The following is a 19,278-nucleotide window of genomic DNA, read 5'->3' on the forward strand; positions in this document are numbered from 1 at the left end:
AAAGCTACACCGCCCTCATCACCTGAACGTATCTCCCACCACCACCTACTCTCTCCCCCACATCTCTAGAGACAAATACACTATGCAGTTAAAGAGAAAGTTGACCAGCAGAAGGATTTCTTGTGAAACATGATAACAAATATACTCGCTGTTAAACTCTAACAATTTTAGTCAAAAAATTGATCACAAAAAAATGTGGTTTGACTTATATACATAGGTCAATGTAAAGCGCTAACTTTACTCATTACTAAAAAAAAAGACACCATTCCTCTCTGAGTAGACTTGCAAAAGGCATTCTGGGAACATCTCAAAAAAGCACTGACTACCAATATCCCCCCATGTGCCACTTCTAGCTTTATGGAATGCCCTTGGTGGGAAAATAGTGGTGGTGCTGCTCTTTGGCCTTACCTTCAAAGGTGCACCAGAAAGGAATTGGCCTTTGAAGGATTGAATAAGACCTTGTGGTATGTTTGTCAGCTTTTCTTGGTTAAATCAGGCAAAGTTATCACATTAAAGGCTATAACCACTGATAACATAATTGCCATTGTCTTTGCTTTACCTTTTTATCAGGCATGGAATTGCCTTAGCCTAACTGTGCCTAGTTTGCCTCCCCCAAAATCAAACAGCCATCAGGGACGTAACAGGATTTTAGGAAGGGTGGGTCCAGACTAAGTGCCACCATTATAATGGGGCTTGGGTGCAGCGGCGCAGCAAGCACACACCATTCATTTTTTCGTAATGGAAGGGGGGGGGTCCGGACCCCAAGAACGCTCCCTTGTCTACTCGCCCTGCAGCCATGATGGACTGTAGTTCCTCTTCATCCACCAGCCTTAGCGGGAGCTCAAACAGAATGGTGAGTGGTCTGAGTGCTGGATTATAACTCTGGAGACCAGGGTTTGATTTCCTGCTCAAGCCATGAAACCCACTGGGTTGCCCTTGGGCAAGTCAATCTCCTGCAGCCGCGGGGAAGGCAATGACAAAACTCCTCGAAAAAACCCCATGATACAGTGGCCCCTTCCTATATGTTGTGGGGGAAGGTCTGTTTCCAGACACACAAACACACACACACACACACACACACACACACATATATATATATATATGGGAAAAAAAATGTAAGGTAAATCCCTTATTTCTTTATGCCAGCGTGTTCCCTCACGGTTTTGTCATACACGTAAACTCAGATTTACATATGGGCGGGCAAACTGGAGATTTGACTTAGGTCACTATGGAGTTTATCACACCAGGGCACATTACCACTGTCCAAACACTGCTGAAGGTTTCCCAATGTTTCAGGAGTGTCGGAGTTGGGATCATCCGTTGTGCCTCCTGAAAACAATCATAGAGGGCTCCTGCTTTCCCTTCTGTCGTGAAAACATTCACGGAGAAGCCTCAGAAAAGCAATTTTTGTTAACGAAAGATCCTGTTAATAAAAATGGCTTTTCTGGGGCTTCCCCATAAACGCTTCTGCAACTGAAGGAAAGCGAGATGCCTCTATGACATTTCAGAAGCGCAAACAGATGACCACCTCCGACGCTCCTGAAACATTGGGTAACACTCAGCAACGTTTGGGCAGCGGTAAGGCCCAAGTGTGATAAACTCCTATAAGTCAAAAACACTTGAAGACACAACACAACACAACAGTTTTGTCTGTCGGATATGTTGTACATTCTTTGTCATCATTTCCTTACTGTGTGTCCTTACCTCCTTTGTAATATGCCCCCTAAGTTGTACCTCAATTTGCCCACAGGACATATCAAAATCCATAATTTTGGCCCCAAATCTTGCCCTTGACTTATACATGAGGTCGACTTATAGTCAAGAATATAGAGTAGGTTCGGGGTAATTATGCGGAAATAAATCTCAAGTGTGTCAATAAAAATAACATCAGCCCTGCACATTACACTGTGTGGTCAGCATCCATTATGAAGTCCGGGGGTCTTTTAAAAAATAAAATATATTTTCTTTTGTAAAGGTTTCTCAGTCTGTCAGATTGTGATGCCATTGAATCTTAATACAGCTGTTGGGAAAGAAGAGCTATAAGGGATGTCTCACCAGAGATTTGAATTATGATGAACATCCCCATCCAGTGCCTACCCTTTGTAGAGAGTGGTGGTCATCACAGCCTCAAAATATCTGCATTCATGCAGCAGAGTAGCTTAAAGGAATGAAAGCTTGACAATTAACACAAGAGCGAGATAGGAACATCTGAAAAGGAACCACTCATCTGCTACATAAGATGCAGGGAATGCAAGAAATCTGCTTTATATAGGACATAACCATTATGTCTCTATAGAGTTTGTCCCACTTTCAGGTAACATGTTTCCATGATAACAGAGACAGGCTGAGTGGAAACAAGCTTTTTGACGTCTCTCACAGAAATATCAAATGCAGTTCCGTTACCAGTATCTCCTTGGCAGGAACAGTAGTGTCAACCCGTCTAAATGCTGGGAAGAGCAAAACAGATATAAATTACAAAGTGCACAAATCACATGCCATGAATCGAACACTATTCCTTATAAAAATTAAATTCAGACAAGGGGAGGCTGTAAGGTCCCCTATGACCAGAGCATGCAAAATTAATTTTGGACTCTAGCTTCTGGAATCCCCAGACTGAATCCTAGGACTGGAGATATGGGAATTGTAACCAAGAAACTAATTTGTTACAGATTCTAACCTTGTGCTAAATTTATATAAGGGAATAAACATGGCGAATTGGAACTAACATCCTGTATCCAGTGGTATGGCAAAGTCTACTCACTTAGTCTCATCTGCATTGAAGAAATAATCCCGTTTGATACCACTTTAACGGCCATGGCTCAGTTTGTATGGATCCTGGGATCTGAGTTTGTGAGACATTTAGCATGCTTTTTCTCTGAAGCAGCAGAAAACAAGCTGCTCCCTCCTCAATATGACACAATCTTCAATATGATCAATAGGGATGATAGGGCAGGGGTAGGCACCTGCGGCCCGCGGGCCCAGAGCGGCCCAGCGAGGCCTTGGGACCAGCCCCGCCTGGTCCTGCAGCCGATTGCCACCGGGGCCTTGGCGTCTCGCGCAAGGGGCATGGGGGCAATTGTCTATAGAAGCCTCAGAAACATGCATTTATCTAACATTTTTAAAAAACAGCAAATTTTTTTGCGTATCATCCACTTTTTTAAAAAAAGTGTCCACCATTTGAAAATGTTGTCCTACATTTGTCCCAGTGTTAATTATTTATTAATCTGTTAAAAATTATTTAATTATGTTTTGTTTTGGCGTCGGCCCCCCAGTTGTCTGAGGGGACAGCAACCCGGCCCCCAGCTCAAAAAGTTGGCTACCTTGTGATAGGGGGCTTGGAAATTTCTCAACACAGAGTTGACTTGAGCTGAGGTTGGCCTGAGGGCCGGTTAACTACAACAATTCATTGCTTGTTAAATATAAACATCATTAATTTAAGTGGAACATGCATCTAAATAATAGGACTTAAACAAGTTTTTATGTCTTGTTTTAAGCGCTAGGAAAGCAAAAGCATCAAAGAACAAAAAGGTGATTACAGTCCTATGGCAGAACTGGGAACTGAACTTGAAAAATGGATAAATCCAGTTAAAATTAGCATTTATTACAAAACGCAATGGGATTTATAAAATACATCAGATGCCTTAGAGTACAGTATGTGGTAGAAATGGAGTAAGTAAGTGTTGGGCATTTTCAGCTGAGGAACAGGAACTGGCTTTAAATTAAATAAATGAAAAAAGAGTGGAGCTTTATTACAGCTAGACTTAAAAATGACAAATAATAATATGTATAAAGAAAGCAATTTTTGCCTCCCCAAGGTAATTGGAATAGATGGCATGATTTTTTTAGTTGATACAATCTTAATACAGGGCTCAAATTAAAGGCAAGCATATTACCTACAATTTTATTTCTTTAATACAACTACTACCTGATCTCAGACTTTTGATTGTCACATCATTTAGTCCACCACAAGACTTTTTTGTTGGTTCCATATGTAACTTTTAATTATACATGACCTTTTGGCAATAGCTTCTGTACAAGAATGAAAATCTTGCCTCTAGACTCATTATCAGCATATATTTTAAAACCAAGACAAAAGTTCTGTAGTAGGCCTAATGCCTGGCCGTTCCTTAAATATAGAACAATCTATCAAACCCAAAAATCTTTTCTAATTATCACTGTCGGTGTCGTTCAAATATAATAGGTGGTGCATGTTCTTTTTCTTCTGATTGGAGGTAGTTCAGAAGGCTTTGAAAGAGCTTTAATTTGTGTGGAAATAATGTAGAAGTGTTAATGCTTAGCTTTGGTATACTATGGTGGAAATTGAAAAGTAAATAGAAGGAAGATTTCATATGAAAACCAATTGTGTATTATGTGAGAGTGTCAGATTAGTAAGTTAATAACATTTATTCGGTCGGTGACCAGTATAAAACAAAATCACACAAGCCACATATCAATATACATAATAACAAATTTAAAAATATAAACTGGATGGGGACACGAGAGGATAACAACATCGTCCGCATAGAGCAATGAGTTGATATGCTTATTACCCAACGTTGGATGATGAAAAGAAAGATTATTCAAAGCAAGGTAACAATATTTTCAATAATTATTTCAAACAAAATTTCAATAACAAGGCATCATTAGTCAGATTAGAATTGGTCAGACCAAAGTTCAAATCCATGATTTAATTATGATCTTTATTTATATCCCACCTTTCGCTCTCAAAATCAGGACTTATTCTTATCTCAGGAAATTGCCCAGCTTTCCCATATCTCCAGGTGGGGAGACAAATCTCAGTGTAAGCAGGAGGAGAAAATGTGACCATGTGTTTGTGAGGTGGCATTTGAGCTTGGTTGCCCACCTCCACTCATTCCCAGATTGTACCAGGGCTTGCTACCAGCACAAAGACGTTTGTATGGGTGTGACATGTGAACAATTTTATTTACTTATTTATTTATTTATATCCCGCTCTTTTCCCAAGACTGGGACTCATTATTAATGTCAGCACACCAAAAAAAAAAAAAAGTAGAAGTGAAGGCAGAGGAATAGAGAGAGAACTGGCATGTTCATGCACTTGGGCCTATTGTGATATTTGAAAGCAAACGCCAGTATCATGGCTCATCCACTTCCTTGGAGATTATCACACCCTAGCTTACCAGTAAAATGCTCCAGAAGCGCAAAGGTGTGATAGCCAATCGCGCTTTGGAAGCATCACTGTAGTGTCGTCTCTCCTCTCCCATCAGTAAAGCATTCATGGAGCAGCCACTTCTTCATAATGGAAGTTCCCATTCTTGAAGAAATGGCTGCTCGGCAAACACTTTGCTGATGGGAGAGGAGAGGAGACACTTCAGTGACGCTTCCGAACCATGACCGCCTATCACACCTTCATGCTTCTGGAGCATTTTACCAGCATTTTAACCATGGTAAGCCTCCCGTGTGATAATCCCCCTTGTTGCACACATCCTGGCAGCCAAGGCACAGGGCTTGTGGAGGGGGGAGCTATTAAGGGCTGGTGGGAAGTTTTCTAAGAGACCTAGCAACGGCAAAACTTCACATGTTACATGTATTCTAGATAAAGGTGACTTTGTTGAGAACACTGTCTCTTTAAGACAGTGGGAAATAGTTTGTATGGCTGTAAATGCGAAGTAACACCAGGTTTCAACCCTTAGTCATTACCACTGTAAATAAGTGCTCTAAAAGCCAGGGCAGGTGTGGGTTGATGTTGGTGTGTTGTTTATAGAGAGTGAGTGTACTATATATCAAACAGTGAGTGTTGGAGAGAGTTACAGGAGAGTTTGTATATAACTTGTACACATTGACACAAGTGATAAAAGCCTTCAAGGACTTTTGGATGAATGTAACTGTGTCTGTGCATCATTCCAGGTTGGTCAGTGCAATATTGCCAAATACTGTTAACTGAATATGTGCTTCTGTACTCTGCTGTGTAAATAACTACTGTTGAGGTCAAGCACCTGAGACAATGCTGATAGTTGGCTTTCCTAGTGGGCCTACTTTTTATTTTTGTCACTGCATGGCTGAAGGGCATAGAAGAGAGCCGCCGTGCACGAGCCCCATTGTTTCCAATGGGGCTTGAGCATAGGCGGAAATCGCCTTACGAGGAGGGATACGGAACGGTTCCCCACGTAAGGTGAGGACCCACTGTATAGTGCTTCTGTTGGAACAGAATTCTGAACTTCACAATTTCATAATTTCCAAAGAATTAAGTTATAGTGCTGAATTTAACTGCCATGGCAACATCCTATGGATTCCTAGGACTTTCAGTGTGTGGGGAGGGACATTCAGAATTTTCAGCCAGAGAGACCTAGCAGCTCACCAAATTGTGTAGGATTACATAGGATTTGGTCATGGCAGTGAAAGTGGAATCATGGTACTATAACTGTGTATTGTGAGAGGACCTTGCTTGGATAGTTTTTACCATAATACTAGGTTCAATTGTCTGGATTTCCAGACAATTCTGTGGCATTCTTTGATATTGGAAAATCCTATAAGTATTGGTCTCAGGTTTAGGCCCAGAAATGATAGTGAATGGCATGTTGCTGACTTGGAAACTAATAGCCACATTCCCATGTACAGTGGGCCCTTGGAGAGTATCTGCTAGGGTTCAGTTAGTATCTGCTGGGGTTCAGTTCCAGGACTCACTGTGGATACAAAAATCTGTGGATGTTCAAGTCCCATTAAATACAATGGCATAACAAAATGGTGTCCCTTATATAAAATGGCAAAATAAATGTTTGCTTTTTGGAATATATTTTAGTTTTAATTTTTTGGGAATATCTTCAAGCCATGGATGGTTGAATCCATGGATATGGAGGGTTGACTGTACAATCCTCCCTCTTCCAACCCCCCCCCCCCCCCACACACACACACAAAAGCTGTGTCTCATCCACCTCAATGAAGAGGATAGCTCCTCATATTAATGCCTCATATCTCTGTTGTCGCAGAACGGTTTCAGTGTTTTCTTAGTACATTATTAAGACAATGAGATACTTTGCATGTGATGCTGCAAGTTGACAAAGAGAATGCCACACCCATTTCTCTCCTTCCAAGAGAGATAAATAAGTTCCCATTTTTTTCATATGATCTCAGAAAATCAGGAAAAGAAGGCATACATTTATTTGTTTCCTCCTTTTCTCCAAGCACATGATCCAAAAGTAAGAATTCCCACACAATTCTGTTAAAAGCACAGTGATAAAACAGTTTAAAACACAGGTAACTGTGTTTTACTCATATCTTCTCTGTTGTTTTTGCACCTCATACAAAGTTATCCTGTGATTATAGAGTAAATACATTCTATGAAACAGACAGCATTATAAAAATTTGCTCCGATAAAGAGGGGCAAGAAAGTGTAGAGGCACACTGAGGAGTACCTGAACATCTTTTGGCTGGTTGCAAATATAGAATAGCTTCCATTTTTCTCACAGTGGCTGAGTAAAGTTCATCAGAGATGATGGAACAGAGATAAAACGTCTAGACAACATGATAACTTTCTGGAACATTTAATTCTTGGATCCATAAAAACAGAGGCAATCCTTAATTTTAGTGAAATTAACTTGAGGGAAACGTGCTGAGATGCAAAGAATTTGTGATCATAAAAGAGTTGGAATTTTAAATCTTCCTAGCAGAATATGCCAAGGAAAAGGAACATTTAACTTTTAAAAGGGCAACCACATTAAAAGGTCACTAGTGAAGGAGAGAGATGAGCAGAAGGGAAAAGGTTGCTAAGAAGCTTAACCACCTCAGGAATGTGGTGACTACTGCAGACTAAACTCCCAACCATACTTTTTAAAGAGCTCAATCCATGCCAGTAAGACTAAACAGTACTGGGAGGTAGGGCTTGTCCAGAAAGCAAAAAAAAGTCCCCGGACGTACTGACACTTTCCATTTCTTGTTCTGATTTTACCTGCATATTCATAGTTTGGCATCTAAATTGTTCTTGAATATCCCAGGTCTCCTTCACTCCCCACACCCTGTGTTCATGGCATCTCATCTGAGTCAATATTTCTCCAGTTTCCCCTGAAGCCTTCTTAATTATTCAAAACATAATCATGTTAGTCTGGAAAATCAGTATGCAAAGGGGAATCTAGTAGCACCTTTGAGACTAATTCAAAGAAAGAAGCGGGTAGCATGAATTTTCATAAACTTGTGCCTAGGCTCAAGTCTATGAAGGCTCATACTACCGGCTTCTTTCTTTCAGTTAGTCCCAAAGGTGCTACAAGATCCCTTTGCACACTTTTTAATTATTGTTGAGAAACAATAGTCAAAGTGTTAAAGTGTTTTAGCAATATTGCACTAGTTAAGCATTAGAATCATTTTATTTTATTTCAAATATTTCTTTTTTCCGTTGCTTGATCATTGTTAAATTTGAGTCCTGGAAACAATTACTATGTTTCTTGGTGGAGGTCATCCTAGCTCATTCCAGCATGACACAAAACAGGCAGCCATGGAGGTATATTTCATTTTGGGAAATATTAGTTTAATATAAGCTGACTGGGGAGTGGTAATGGAAAGTCCTTGGTATTGGCAGAGGTTTCTTGAGAATATTTCAGGATGGGGAAAATGTCGTGTAGATGTCCCTCCCCCAGAAAATCAGTTTCTATGGAAACAAAACCTGGGACTTCCAGAGATTTTTTTCCCCTTGTCTAGAGAGGCTCAAAGATCAGAATTACTTTTCAAATGGCAATATCCATAGTGACTCTGTGTTGCTGGATGTAGAATCTGTGATTATAGTAAGGTAATTTTTTAAAAAAAATCTGAAACATCGGCCAGGCAAGGTACAGCATGTTAAAATACAAAAAACACAATTAAAAACATATAAACCCACAGTTAAAATACAATAGTATAAAATCATTAAAGTACAGAGCCACCATTAAGAAAGCCCTGTTTCTCATGCCCATCATTAAAAACTACATATAATTCATTCTTGTGACCCTTCTGCAGCAAAAAATATTGCCTGGAACAATGGTTAGGAGTCAAGGCCCCTAGTAATGACTTTCCTCAGAGGAGTTTCATTTCTATACAACTTAGCAGGTGGCATGCAATTTCTTTTTAATGAATCTATGAATGCAAGACAATTTTTTTTAAAAATGCTCCTTATTGTGCTTGAAGAGTCTGAAGGTGTTCCAGGCTTGGTTTTTTTTGTGAGCTGCCATAAAGAGCTTGTTGTGTGGAAGAGTCTCTGTTGGAAGCAGTATAAAGCAGTCTTTGCATCATCCCATAATTATACTGGAGATGCTGGAAGTATTTTTTTGCGGTGGGGGGGGGGGAGACATTTTAAGATACTGTTGATATCCAGCAGTTAGGGCAGATCTTTAGGTGCTTAACAATAACAAATGACTTTATATCTAGGGCTTTCCTGGTGCTCCTGCCTAACAACATTTCTGTGCTACGGTTGTGTGGCTCTACAGGATGCCTGGTGCTCCTGCTTTTACCCTCCCAAGTTCTGACAGCAGTAATGTCAAAGTTCTATATTTATTTATTTAAAGGAATATTTTACTTTGCTCTTCAACAGAAAGAGCTCCCACAGCGGCTTACATAAGATCAATAACAAATGAGATAGTCCCTGCCTGCAGGCTTATAATCTCATAGACCTGACACCAAAGCACAAAAGGGGATTGAAGAAGAAAAACAAGAAAATGCAGATAGTATTTTTTAAAAGTTACAAAGGCCCTTTCCGGCTGGCATGCCTCAAAATGTAGCATGGTGCAAAGGCACATATCTCCCCACCTCCACCCCATATACACACCTCACATTCCCTCATGTTCATTTTCTCTGTATAGTTGCACATGTTGCATATGATGTTCTACTGTGGGGAGAGAGGTTATGACCTTATTTTGTTGAATGTATTTGAAAATTTGGGAAGCCCTATAAAACAAAAAACCCAGTCATGGGGGTGCTTGTGAGCATATTTCACTGAATGCACATGAACCCCCATGTTGTATCCGTGTGTGTGTGTGTGTGTGTGTGTGCATAGAAATGCTTTCATATACATCCTCCACCACCATACCGTTCTTTCAGCCTGAATACCAGAAGGGAAGCATGAGGTTGCTTGTTGTTGTTTTTTCTCATCCCTTTCCCCCCTTTTGTGTCACATCAACTAAGCAAGCAACAGTTGTATAATGACAGACTTGAATGGAAAGTGGACATTGGAGTGAGCACTTTGTGGAGTTGGTGTCCCAAAAGAGCAGATGGGAAGTCTTATTTTCTAGCTGTCCCACTGTGGCAAACTGATGGAATAGGTATTAACAGATGGTAGAGGAAGAAGAACCCAAAGGACTTGATCTCATAGAACTGATGAGTGCTGATGATCTAGTAGTATTGCTCCTTCATCCAGAAAGGGTCAAGCAGGCTAGTTATGATGGGAGTGTAGCTAAAAAGTTTTTTGTTATGACAGATGCTCACTGAAAGGGTAAATCTAACATTATATATGTGTTTCATTTTTTTCCATATGGTTGTCTGCAGTCATTTAAACAGATTCAGATTGAACAGATTTTGTTCTTGAAAAAAATTCATACAAATTCTTATGCGTGCATTATTTAAACCTTTAGTACCCCATTTTTGTGCATAGTTTCCCTTAACATTTTGTATTTTTTTGCATGCATGCCAATCTTTTGACTTGAACAAAATCCATTTCCAAATTGTATTTATTGCAAAAAATTTCTAAGTGTGACAACAGCATATTAGGAATGTACATTCTACAAGCAGGGAGCGAATGGAAATGGAAATGTACTATAGATTATTTAGTTCCCATGACCTTGATGCTAGAGATGTCCATACCCATGAGAATAAACAGAACAGATTACATTGAGACAGCTGCACATATCTATAGCCTGTTTCTCTCATGAAGGAAGCCCTGTGCAATTATTTTCTGTCAGCTGCAATCCTATTATAACAGGCTGTTGCCAAACAGAACTGACTCTGTGGAAGATGAAATGTCTTTGAGATGATGTGAAGGTTGAGTTGTTTCTGTTGTCATCTCATGACAACCCAGGCCACAAAATTCAGTGCAGTGTAACTGACTTTACTAGAAGTTTTATTTGTTTGTTTGTTTGTTTGTTTATTTATTTATTTAAATGACTAATCCTCCAATCTTTCACAGTATGGGGGTAGTTACAAATTCAAATAACATCAAATTACCACTTTACTAAATCCTATGGACACTTGAAGACATTGTTCAGTCCTCACTTTCAAACAACCTAATCTATACCTTAAGATGTCTGGAAATATTGGCAATATTACTTTTGGGACTAAAACAGAATCCCCCAACCAGTATGGGTAGACATGTTGATTGGAGGATTCTGCAAACTGTGGTCCAAAAAGTAACTTTATAGATTGCAGCTCATGACTTTCCAGCCTTTCACATTTTGCAATTCTCTTTAATGGTTACCAGTTCAAAACAGTGGGAAAACTTCATATTTTTACGATAAAAACTATTTAGAAAGGCATGCTTTCAGAGAGAAAAAATGTTTAGAAGTACAGTGCATCTGCATCATATGCAGGTGCATCATACACAGCTTCCAGCATACACTGGAAGCCATGCAGGAAAAAAGACTCGCGCACCCCGGAAGAAGTAATGGGGCATGCATCCACAGCACACACACCATGCCACGGGCACAAGCCCCATTACTTCTAATGGGGCTTGAGCTTACATGTTTTTCTTTTATGTGAGGGGTGCTCCAGAATTAATCTCCCTCATAAGAGAAGGGCCCACTATATATATTTTGTAAGAAAATATGTACCAGGATGCCTTTTTTCAAAATAGGCAAATGTGCATTTAAATAGCTATTTGGATAGGAAGGGAATGGATTTCTGTGTATACACATTTGCAAGTAAAAGACACATCTATCTGTCCCCACTAAAACTATTCCTGTAATTAAGGAACAAAAACAATACATTTGGGAAAGGGGGGGATTCTTCAGGATCATCTTTAAAACCAACACTGATGAGGCCAGACGTATTTCCCTGAAGCTGGGATTCCAAAAATATAGAGCCTGAAGTGAAAAGTTCTTGTATTTGGTTTCAGGGCTTCTGAAGACAATCTTAAAATTCAATCCATTCTGATTTTCTTTCTAGGTTTTGACTTAGTTGGTTTTTATTAGCAGAATAGCATTTATGTATTAGTCTTCCATTCTTTTCTTTTTAATTTCCACACTTTGTACAAACTGCTGTGCATGTTCAGTTTGTGCACTTACTGCATATTTGAATTCTTCCCATTTTTTTCTGTTCTTTTTATAACCTGGTGCTTCCTCTCCCACTCCCTATTTTCAGAGGGTTTGAGTGATGCTGTGTATTGATCAAGCACCTTTCAAAATTCTAGCTTGATTCTGTGATGTGCTCCATCCTGTCAAGCAGCACATATATCAGTTTTTAAGTGTGCTTGCTAAAATTCTTCCTGTTAAAAGAAGAAGGCCAACTGACTGGAACAATGGGGCATGAGGAAACTACAGTCATCCCTCTACATTTGCAGGGGTTAGGGGAACAAGTCCCCCACCGATGCTTGGATCAGCTGTTCCAGGCATCGGAGGGAGGGAGAGACCTCACAAATAATCAAATTTGTGAATGCCAAGTTTGCAAATGTGGAGGGACGACTGTACATTTATGTGATGGTGTCTTGTCATTTGCTCTGTCTGGTGGGGATACCAGCCAGTGTCAGCACAGCAGCAGAAATCAAGTGATTATGCTTATTCACATGCAGATCTATAATGCCTGAATCTACAGACATCCTCTTTTCTCCATCTCTTTGCCCACTCTATACCTGGTTCCATCATGGGTTTTGTTTTTGTTTTTTTTTTTAAAAAAAACAGAATAAAATCCAGCACTGTTTTTCATTTGTTTATATCCTCCCAGATGTGTACAGGCTTGTACATCTTAAATTCTATTCACTGCTTTAATGCAGTTCATTGAATGCATTCCCCAGTTGTTCAAAGAAAGCTTAAGGCCATGTCCACTCCGGCCAAATATTATATCCTTACTATGTCCTCATGGCAGCTAGTCCTGATGCCATAGTCCCTAGTTCTGGTGCAAATTGTCTGAATGGTATCGGTCTAATTCACCAAATCCATGGTATATCCTCTTTAAATTGATTCCTAAAAAGTCACATTCTGCTTTGGTTCTTCCAGAGCCCTTTGGAGTGATGGTGGGTGCCTGTTTACAATCTGACCCCCTGTGTTACCCTTAATCACCATCAAGAGTCACTCCTTTTGAGGTCAGAACGAGGTGCCCACCCATGTGATCAATGCTGGGCACCTTGTTTCCAGCCTCAGAGGGAGCGATCCATGGTAGCAGTGGGTGGCACAGCAAGACACATGTGTGAACAGCAGCCTGCCCTTGCACCAGAGTGCCAGGTAATGGGAGGACATTGGGGCAATTTGGGGTCCAGAATATTCTGGGGTGCTCAGAGATGTCTGGCCCATGAAGACACCATCTAAGTGGTATTTTGGAAGCATTTTAACAGTACTGTATGCCTTTCTCTTTGTGTACTGTCCAAATGTGCCTATTTTTGGACAGTTCTAATGACATCCATTGGTGTGAGGATTCCAAAGTGTAGGAGGACCAGGAAAAGGCCTTCAAGCCTTGGACTTAATTCTGATTTCTCACACATCTCTAATTAGTCATGACCACTTTGGTACACTTACTGTTCTCTGGCCCACATTGTAGTCACTCAGCTATAATTGTACTCCCAACCATAATGCTATCTGAAAGCAGTGCTCCTCAAAAAAGCAGACACTTAACATTCAGAAGGTAATAGGATATTCTCTTACAATTCTGAATAAGAGTTTAATTTTTCTGACCTTTTTAACATGTTTCTCTTGCAGTGCTTTCTGCAAAATATCACAAAGTGCACTTGTCCTCCCAAATGTCACAAATTTTGCTTTCTTATATGAGTATTCAAAAAGATACTAATTAAAATTGGAAGTTTGGGAGTGTGCTTTTAGTTGTATCATGTCTAATCACACAAAGTGTTTCCCTCTCCCCTCCACTCAGCCACATATCTCTTTAACATGTGAACTATCCTAAAATGCTTCTTAGACAGGGCAATGTGTAAAACAGATGATCACAGATAGAAATTCTTGAGATGGTAGTGGCTTGAAGGACTGAAATTGCAGGGACCCTTGTGGGAACAATGCTTCCCATAATCCCTTTCACCTTCACACACTGTTAACTACCCAGATTAAAGACAAACCTTGCCTCCTGTTTTCAGAAGAATCAGGTCCAAATAAGGAAACTAGGGGGCCCTGCCTGCCCTGTTCAACAAAATCAAGATGCATAGTACCTAAAGTTATCCTGGTCATTTTGGTATACAGGGATTTCTCATCTCTGGCATTAAAAGTCAGTAACAATGAAATAAATGCTACCCTTTTAATGACATTCAAAATCTGATGCCACAGCTAAGTCAGCTCTACCTAACAGTAGAGCTGACCCTGAGGGAAGAGGAAGGAAAAGAGTTGTGGTGGTGGACAACGGGACTCCTGTGGAGAGAGTCCTCCAAACCCTCCGAGTGATGCAGGAAATTGGAAAATTCCTAAACCAATTTGAGCAACACTTCAAAGAGTCTGATAACCTTTAAATGTTAACCAGCATTCACGTCAAAATAGAAATGAACAAATGCTCATGAAAGTTAAAAGGTGTTCTACACTTTATTTGTCAAGATTATCTGTGGCTTTTCCCTGAAAATTAGACCACTAAAAAAAAGAAGAAGAACTGAATGGAACTGTATTCTATATGCCTCTTAATTGTGAGAATGGGATCAATATACACTTAAACTCATTTGTTTATTTGTGTGGCTATTATTCACCTCCAGATCTTTTAAAAAGCATTTGTTATTGAATTGCAGAGAAAACAATGGAATTCATTAGCATCATCCTGAAATATTAATCCTTTAACAATGTGAACTTCATTACAGTTGGAAATAAAAGGAGGTCCAAAATGAATCACTTAAGATTCAGGCTTTTGCAGATAGCTTGGATCCAGGGTCTTTCTTTCTGTGTATAGAAAAGTCAGATCCAGCAGAGCATTACAACTGGAAGAATCAGAGAGAAATGGAGATGCAATTGTTTGCTAATTTAATTCTTGATGGAAGCAATGGGTAATTTTAGCCATTGTTTTCCTGCTGTGAGAAGGTATGGGGATTATCGCAGAGTTAAATAAACAATTTTACCACTACCAAATTCAATCTTCACTCGGGTTGCACATTGGTGTTATCGCATGGCTTTCTCCTCAAAACTGCCATCAGGTAAAGCCCAGCTCCAATGCTGGTCCTTGAACTCGCTTCAGTGACAATTTTTCAAAGTCGGGAGCTTTCTAACTTTGAAAAATGGCCACCAAAGTGAGTTCAGAGACCAGCATTGGAGCCGGGCTGTAGCCAGGTGGCAATTTTGGGGGAAAATGCCATGCGATAACACCAGCATGCAGTCCGAATGAAGACTGAATTCGGCAGCAGTAAGACACTTTATTCAGCTCTGCAATAACCCCCTCTGACTCTTCACTGTTCGGGACTTATTTTGGACAAAATTTGTGTGAAAAGCAGCATTTTATGGACAGGAGACAGCACTTTCTTCACATAAAATAATATTTCTGTGCAGAAAATGCTGTTTCCTACAAAGAAAACATATTTCAGAACATATTCTGTACAAAATATGCACATGGGATGTTTTTTTCATCATGAAACAGTACTTTCTACACAGAAATACTATTTTCTGTGCAAAAGTGGATGCATTTTCCTCAGAATAAGTCCTGAATTGCAAAGATTCTCATCAGTACAGAGTTCTCCTTATTTCGTGACATTAGGAGAACATTTTTTTGACCATTTTCAAATATTTTCTTATATTCCTTCCATACCTAGAATGATGGCAGTCTTCAAAGTTTCTGACTGTACCCACACTCCTTGAAAATCTGTCTTGAAGACTGGTAGACTTCAAGAACAGTGTGGGAGGTGGCATTAATCTAGTGTCTGGAAAATGAGGAAGAATTGGCAAAGATTGCCTCCCAGCCTGCCCACCAGCCAGAGGACAAAAACTCTCAAATAACAAACTTCCATCCCATTGTACATTTTCTACGATCTGTTATCCTACATGGCCTCTGTATTATTACAAATTTTCTATTTTAGACTGAAAAATACTTTTCATAATGTACCCACTTTCTGAATTATCTAATTTAGTGTATTGGTGTTTTGTAGGGATATGATGATGGATATGGGGGTGAATACGATGAACCAAGTTATGAGGCCTATGACAACAGCTACGCCACGCAAACACAAAGGTGAGTTGTAAATGTTAATTAATTATTTTAAAGATAAATGATTTTAGTATATTTTTATCTAACACTTTCCTTTTAATATCACATTTGTCTAATCCCCAATTAGAAACTATTGTTAAAGCCACTTCTAAACATATCTCAGTTCTCCTTAAATATACAATAAAAGATATAATAAAAGATATTCAAGCAGTGTAAGATTGTGAGATTTAATTATTGTTAGCAGCAAGTGACACAATGAGGGTGGAGATGTAAAAGCATGATCCTTTCCAAGACCAGACTATAGGAAAGTTCTGTTTTTAAAATGAACCATCACTTGTGAGGTCTGAATGACATCATTCCATTATCAAGGAAAAGCCATGAATACTAGCAGATAATATTTAAATGTAAAAATACATAATTTAATATATAAGTACCATCAATGTGTATCCCAAGGTATAGATTTAAGTCATGATTTAAATCAGATATGAAAAATAAAATAGGATCAGGATCAAGAAAGGAAGGTGACTCAGTCCTAGGAGGTGCAGTCTAGCTCACAAAAAATGTAGTCAGGATGTAGAATTGGATAAAGTAAAGCAACACAAGCAAAAGTCAAGACCTAATAACGGCTGTCTAGAGAGTTTGACACTCACTGGAACCATGTATTCATGGTAATGCCCATGGGTCCAGATATTTCAAGGCAAAGCATGTGAGAAGGGATAAAGAATTTCTTCATACATAACACTGACTCTTTCATGGCAAATAGAAGAGTGATAGGCCTTACTACCATCTATAAAGACGTGCCAAAACATAATGATAAAGACGCATACCCTCTTGTTGCTTTGCCCAACATTACTCTGTGGATGAGATCTGAAAGATACTTCTTCATACATTATGGGTCCATGTTTCATTTATAAAATCTTAAAAGTGAAATGAGAATCAGATGCAGACTAAAGCAAGAGCAAAAGAAGAAAGAAGAAAAAGGCATGGTTGGTGTGCTCTTTGTCCTAACAGGCATTGGTTCAAAGCAATTATTTAGCCATTCAAAAATGGTTTTTTCCAAGCTCTGTATGGCAGCTCCTGGTCCATTCCCTAAAGAACAAATAGGAAGCCTTTGTCTCTCTAGAGGCAAAGACATATTGGCTGGTGTTTCTCGGATCTGAAGTCCAAAACATATGAAAGCCGAAACATTCCTTACCCTTGAGGAAAGATCTAACACTTTATCTATTTATTTATTTAACATCCTACCTTCCTCTCAATATGTGACTCAAGCTATCTCACAATTTGAGTTGAAACAAAATACATAGGTCAAATGCTACAGTGGCCAGAGAGGTTGGTCCTGATGTGAGTTATTCAGCCTATTTAACTACTGTGCCTGTTTGTTGATTCAGCACACAAACATCTTTAAATGATTAATAATGGAGAAGGTTATAGTGAGCTGATGGAAGGAAGATCCAATCATTTCTAGCATTTTTGAAATATTATGGTAGATGGATACATCCAAAACAGAGCAAAGACTGCAATGGAGCATTCACAGTTTGTTGCTGGTAAACCATCTGCTGTTGTGATGAAAGCACAGCTTGGAAAAAGGAGAGGATCTTTGGTATCCACTGGGGTTTGGTTCCAGGACCCCTTGTGGATACCAAAATCCATGGATGTTCAAATCCCATTATATACAATGGAGTAGCATGGAGTTAGCATGGCAATGACAAACTCCCTCTGAAGAAACTTGCCAAGAAAACTCTGTTACAGGTTTGCCTTAGGGTTGCCATAAGTCAGAAATGACTTGAAGAAAACACAAGACAGTAAAATGGTGTCCCTTGTTTTTAAAAAAAGGCAAAATAAAGGTTTGCTTTTTGAATTTTTTAATACACACACACACACTTTCAAGCTGTGGATGATTGAATCCATGGATGGAGAATCCATGACTATGAAGGCCAACTGTACAATTTCCAGAATACTCCAATCAGCCTAACCATTTTTGGCTTTAAAAGTAACTTCACTAACCTCAGGTTCAGAAGACAGAGTGCCCTCCCTCCATAACTGTCATCTTTCAGCCGTTGAGGGAGAGAGCAGGCCGGCCCAGCGTCATTAGGGGCTGGCCTGAAGATACAGTGTATCTTAATTGTAGATTTTTCTTGTACTGTTATATAATTTTCTTGTACACCGCTATGATCTATTTGGAATAGCGGTTTATAAATAAAACATATTATTATTATTTATTATTATAAGACTGCTGGGAGGAAATATTAATTTAGATTCACACCAGCCTTAGAAGACTTTGCTCTGAATCCTGTTTTTAGTCCCAATTTAAGCTTATTGATTCAACTGAGGTCTCTATGTGTTAACTATACAATCAGCATTTGCCTTGCTAGTCTAATCCAGAGCTCTTTAATACCACACAATTATAGCACTATGATTCCACTTTAACGGTCATGATTCCATCCTTTGTAATCCTGGGCTTGTAGTTTAGGGAGCAACTTCTAGAACACTCAGCCAGAGAGCTCTAGTGCCGCACCAAACTACAAAACTCTAGGCTTCTTCAAGATAAAGCCATTGCATTTAAAGTGGGATTATGTAATTGTGCAGTGTGAAAAAGGCCCCCTGAATCCTGAATCTTTGCTTAGCTCAAGAAATCTTGAAATCCAGGCCTGGATTATCAAATGGGTCTGCCAGAATTATTCCTTGAAGAAATTCATGACAAGTTCTCCAATATCCATGGTAAGCCATTACCCATTTATTGCAGGAACTCTCAGCCACAGGGCTCTGCTCATACAGAATAGTCTCTCCAGTAGTCCTTGGTGTTTATCAGACGAGCTCTTAAAGAGGTACTATTCCAGTGTGACTCCTCTAGCTGCCTCCTGTTGCATGCTGGGATTGGCAGTTTTAAGGAGGGGTACTGTATTTAGAATTCTCAGGCAGAGAAGTTCAGCTCCTTAAAACTGCCAATCCCAGCATGCAACAGGAGGCTGCTAGAGGAGTCACACTGGAATAGTACCTCTTTAAGAGCATAGTGTGATAAACATC

General features: G+C 39.5%; 1 protein-coding gene across 7 annotated transcripts in view; it reads left to right on the forward strand.

The window, feature by feature from the left end:
- Nucleotides 1-19,278, forward strand: part of KHDRBS2 (KH RNA binding domain containing, signal transduction associated 2) — a 506,442-nt gene that overhangs the window by 416,518 nt on the left and 70,646 nt on the right. For all 7 annotated transcript variants that reach the window (XM_042445276.1, XM_042445272.1, XM_042445275.1 and 4 more), the window contains exon 7: nucleotides 16,196-16,278. In XM_042445276.1, coding sequence (XP_042301210.1) covers nucleotides 16,196-16,278 — 83 coding nt within the window. The remainder of the gene's footprint in view (nucleotides 1-16,195; nucleotides 16,279-19,278) is intronic.

Source organism: Sceloporus undulatus, chromosome 1 (genome assembly GCF_019175285.1).
Source record: "Sceloporus undulatus isolate JIND9_A2432 ecotype Alabama chromosome 1, SceUnd_v1.1, whole genome shotgun sequence".
NCBI lineage: Eukaryota > Metazoa > Chordata > Lepidosauria > Squamata > Phrynosomatidae > Sceloporus > Sceloporus undulatus.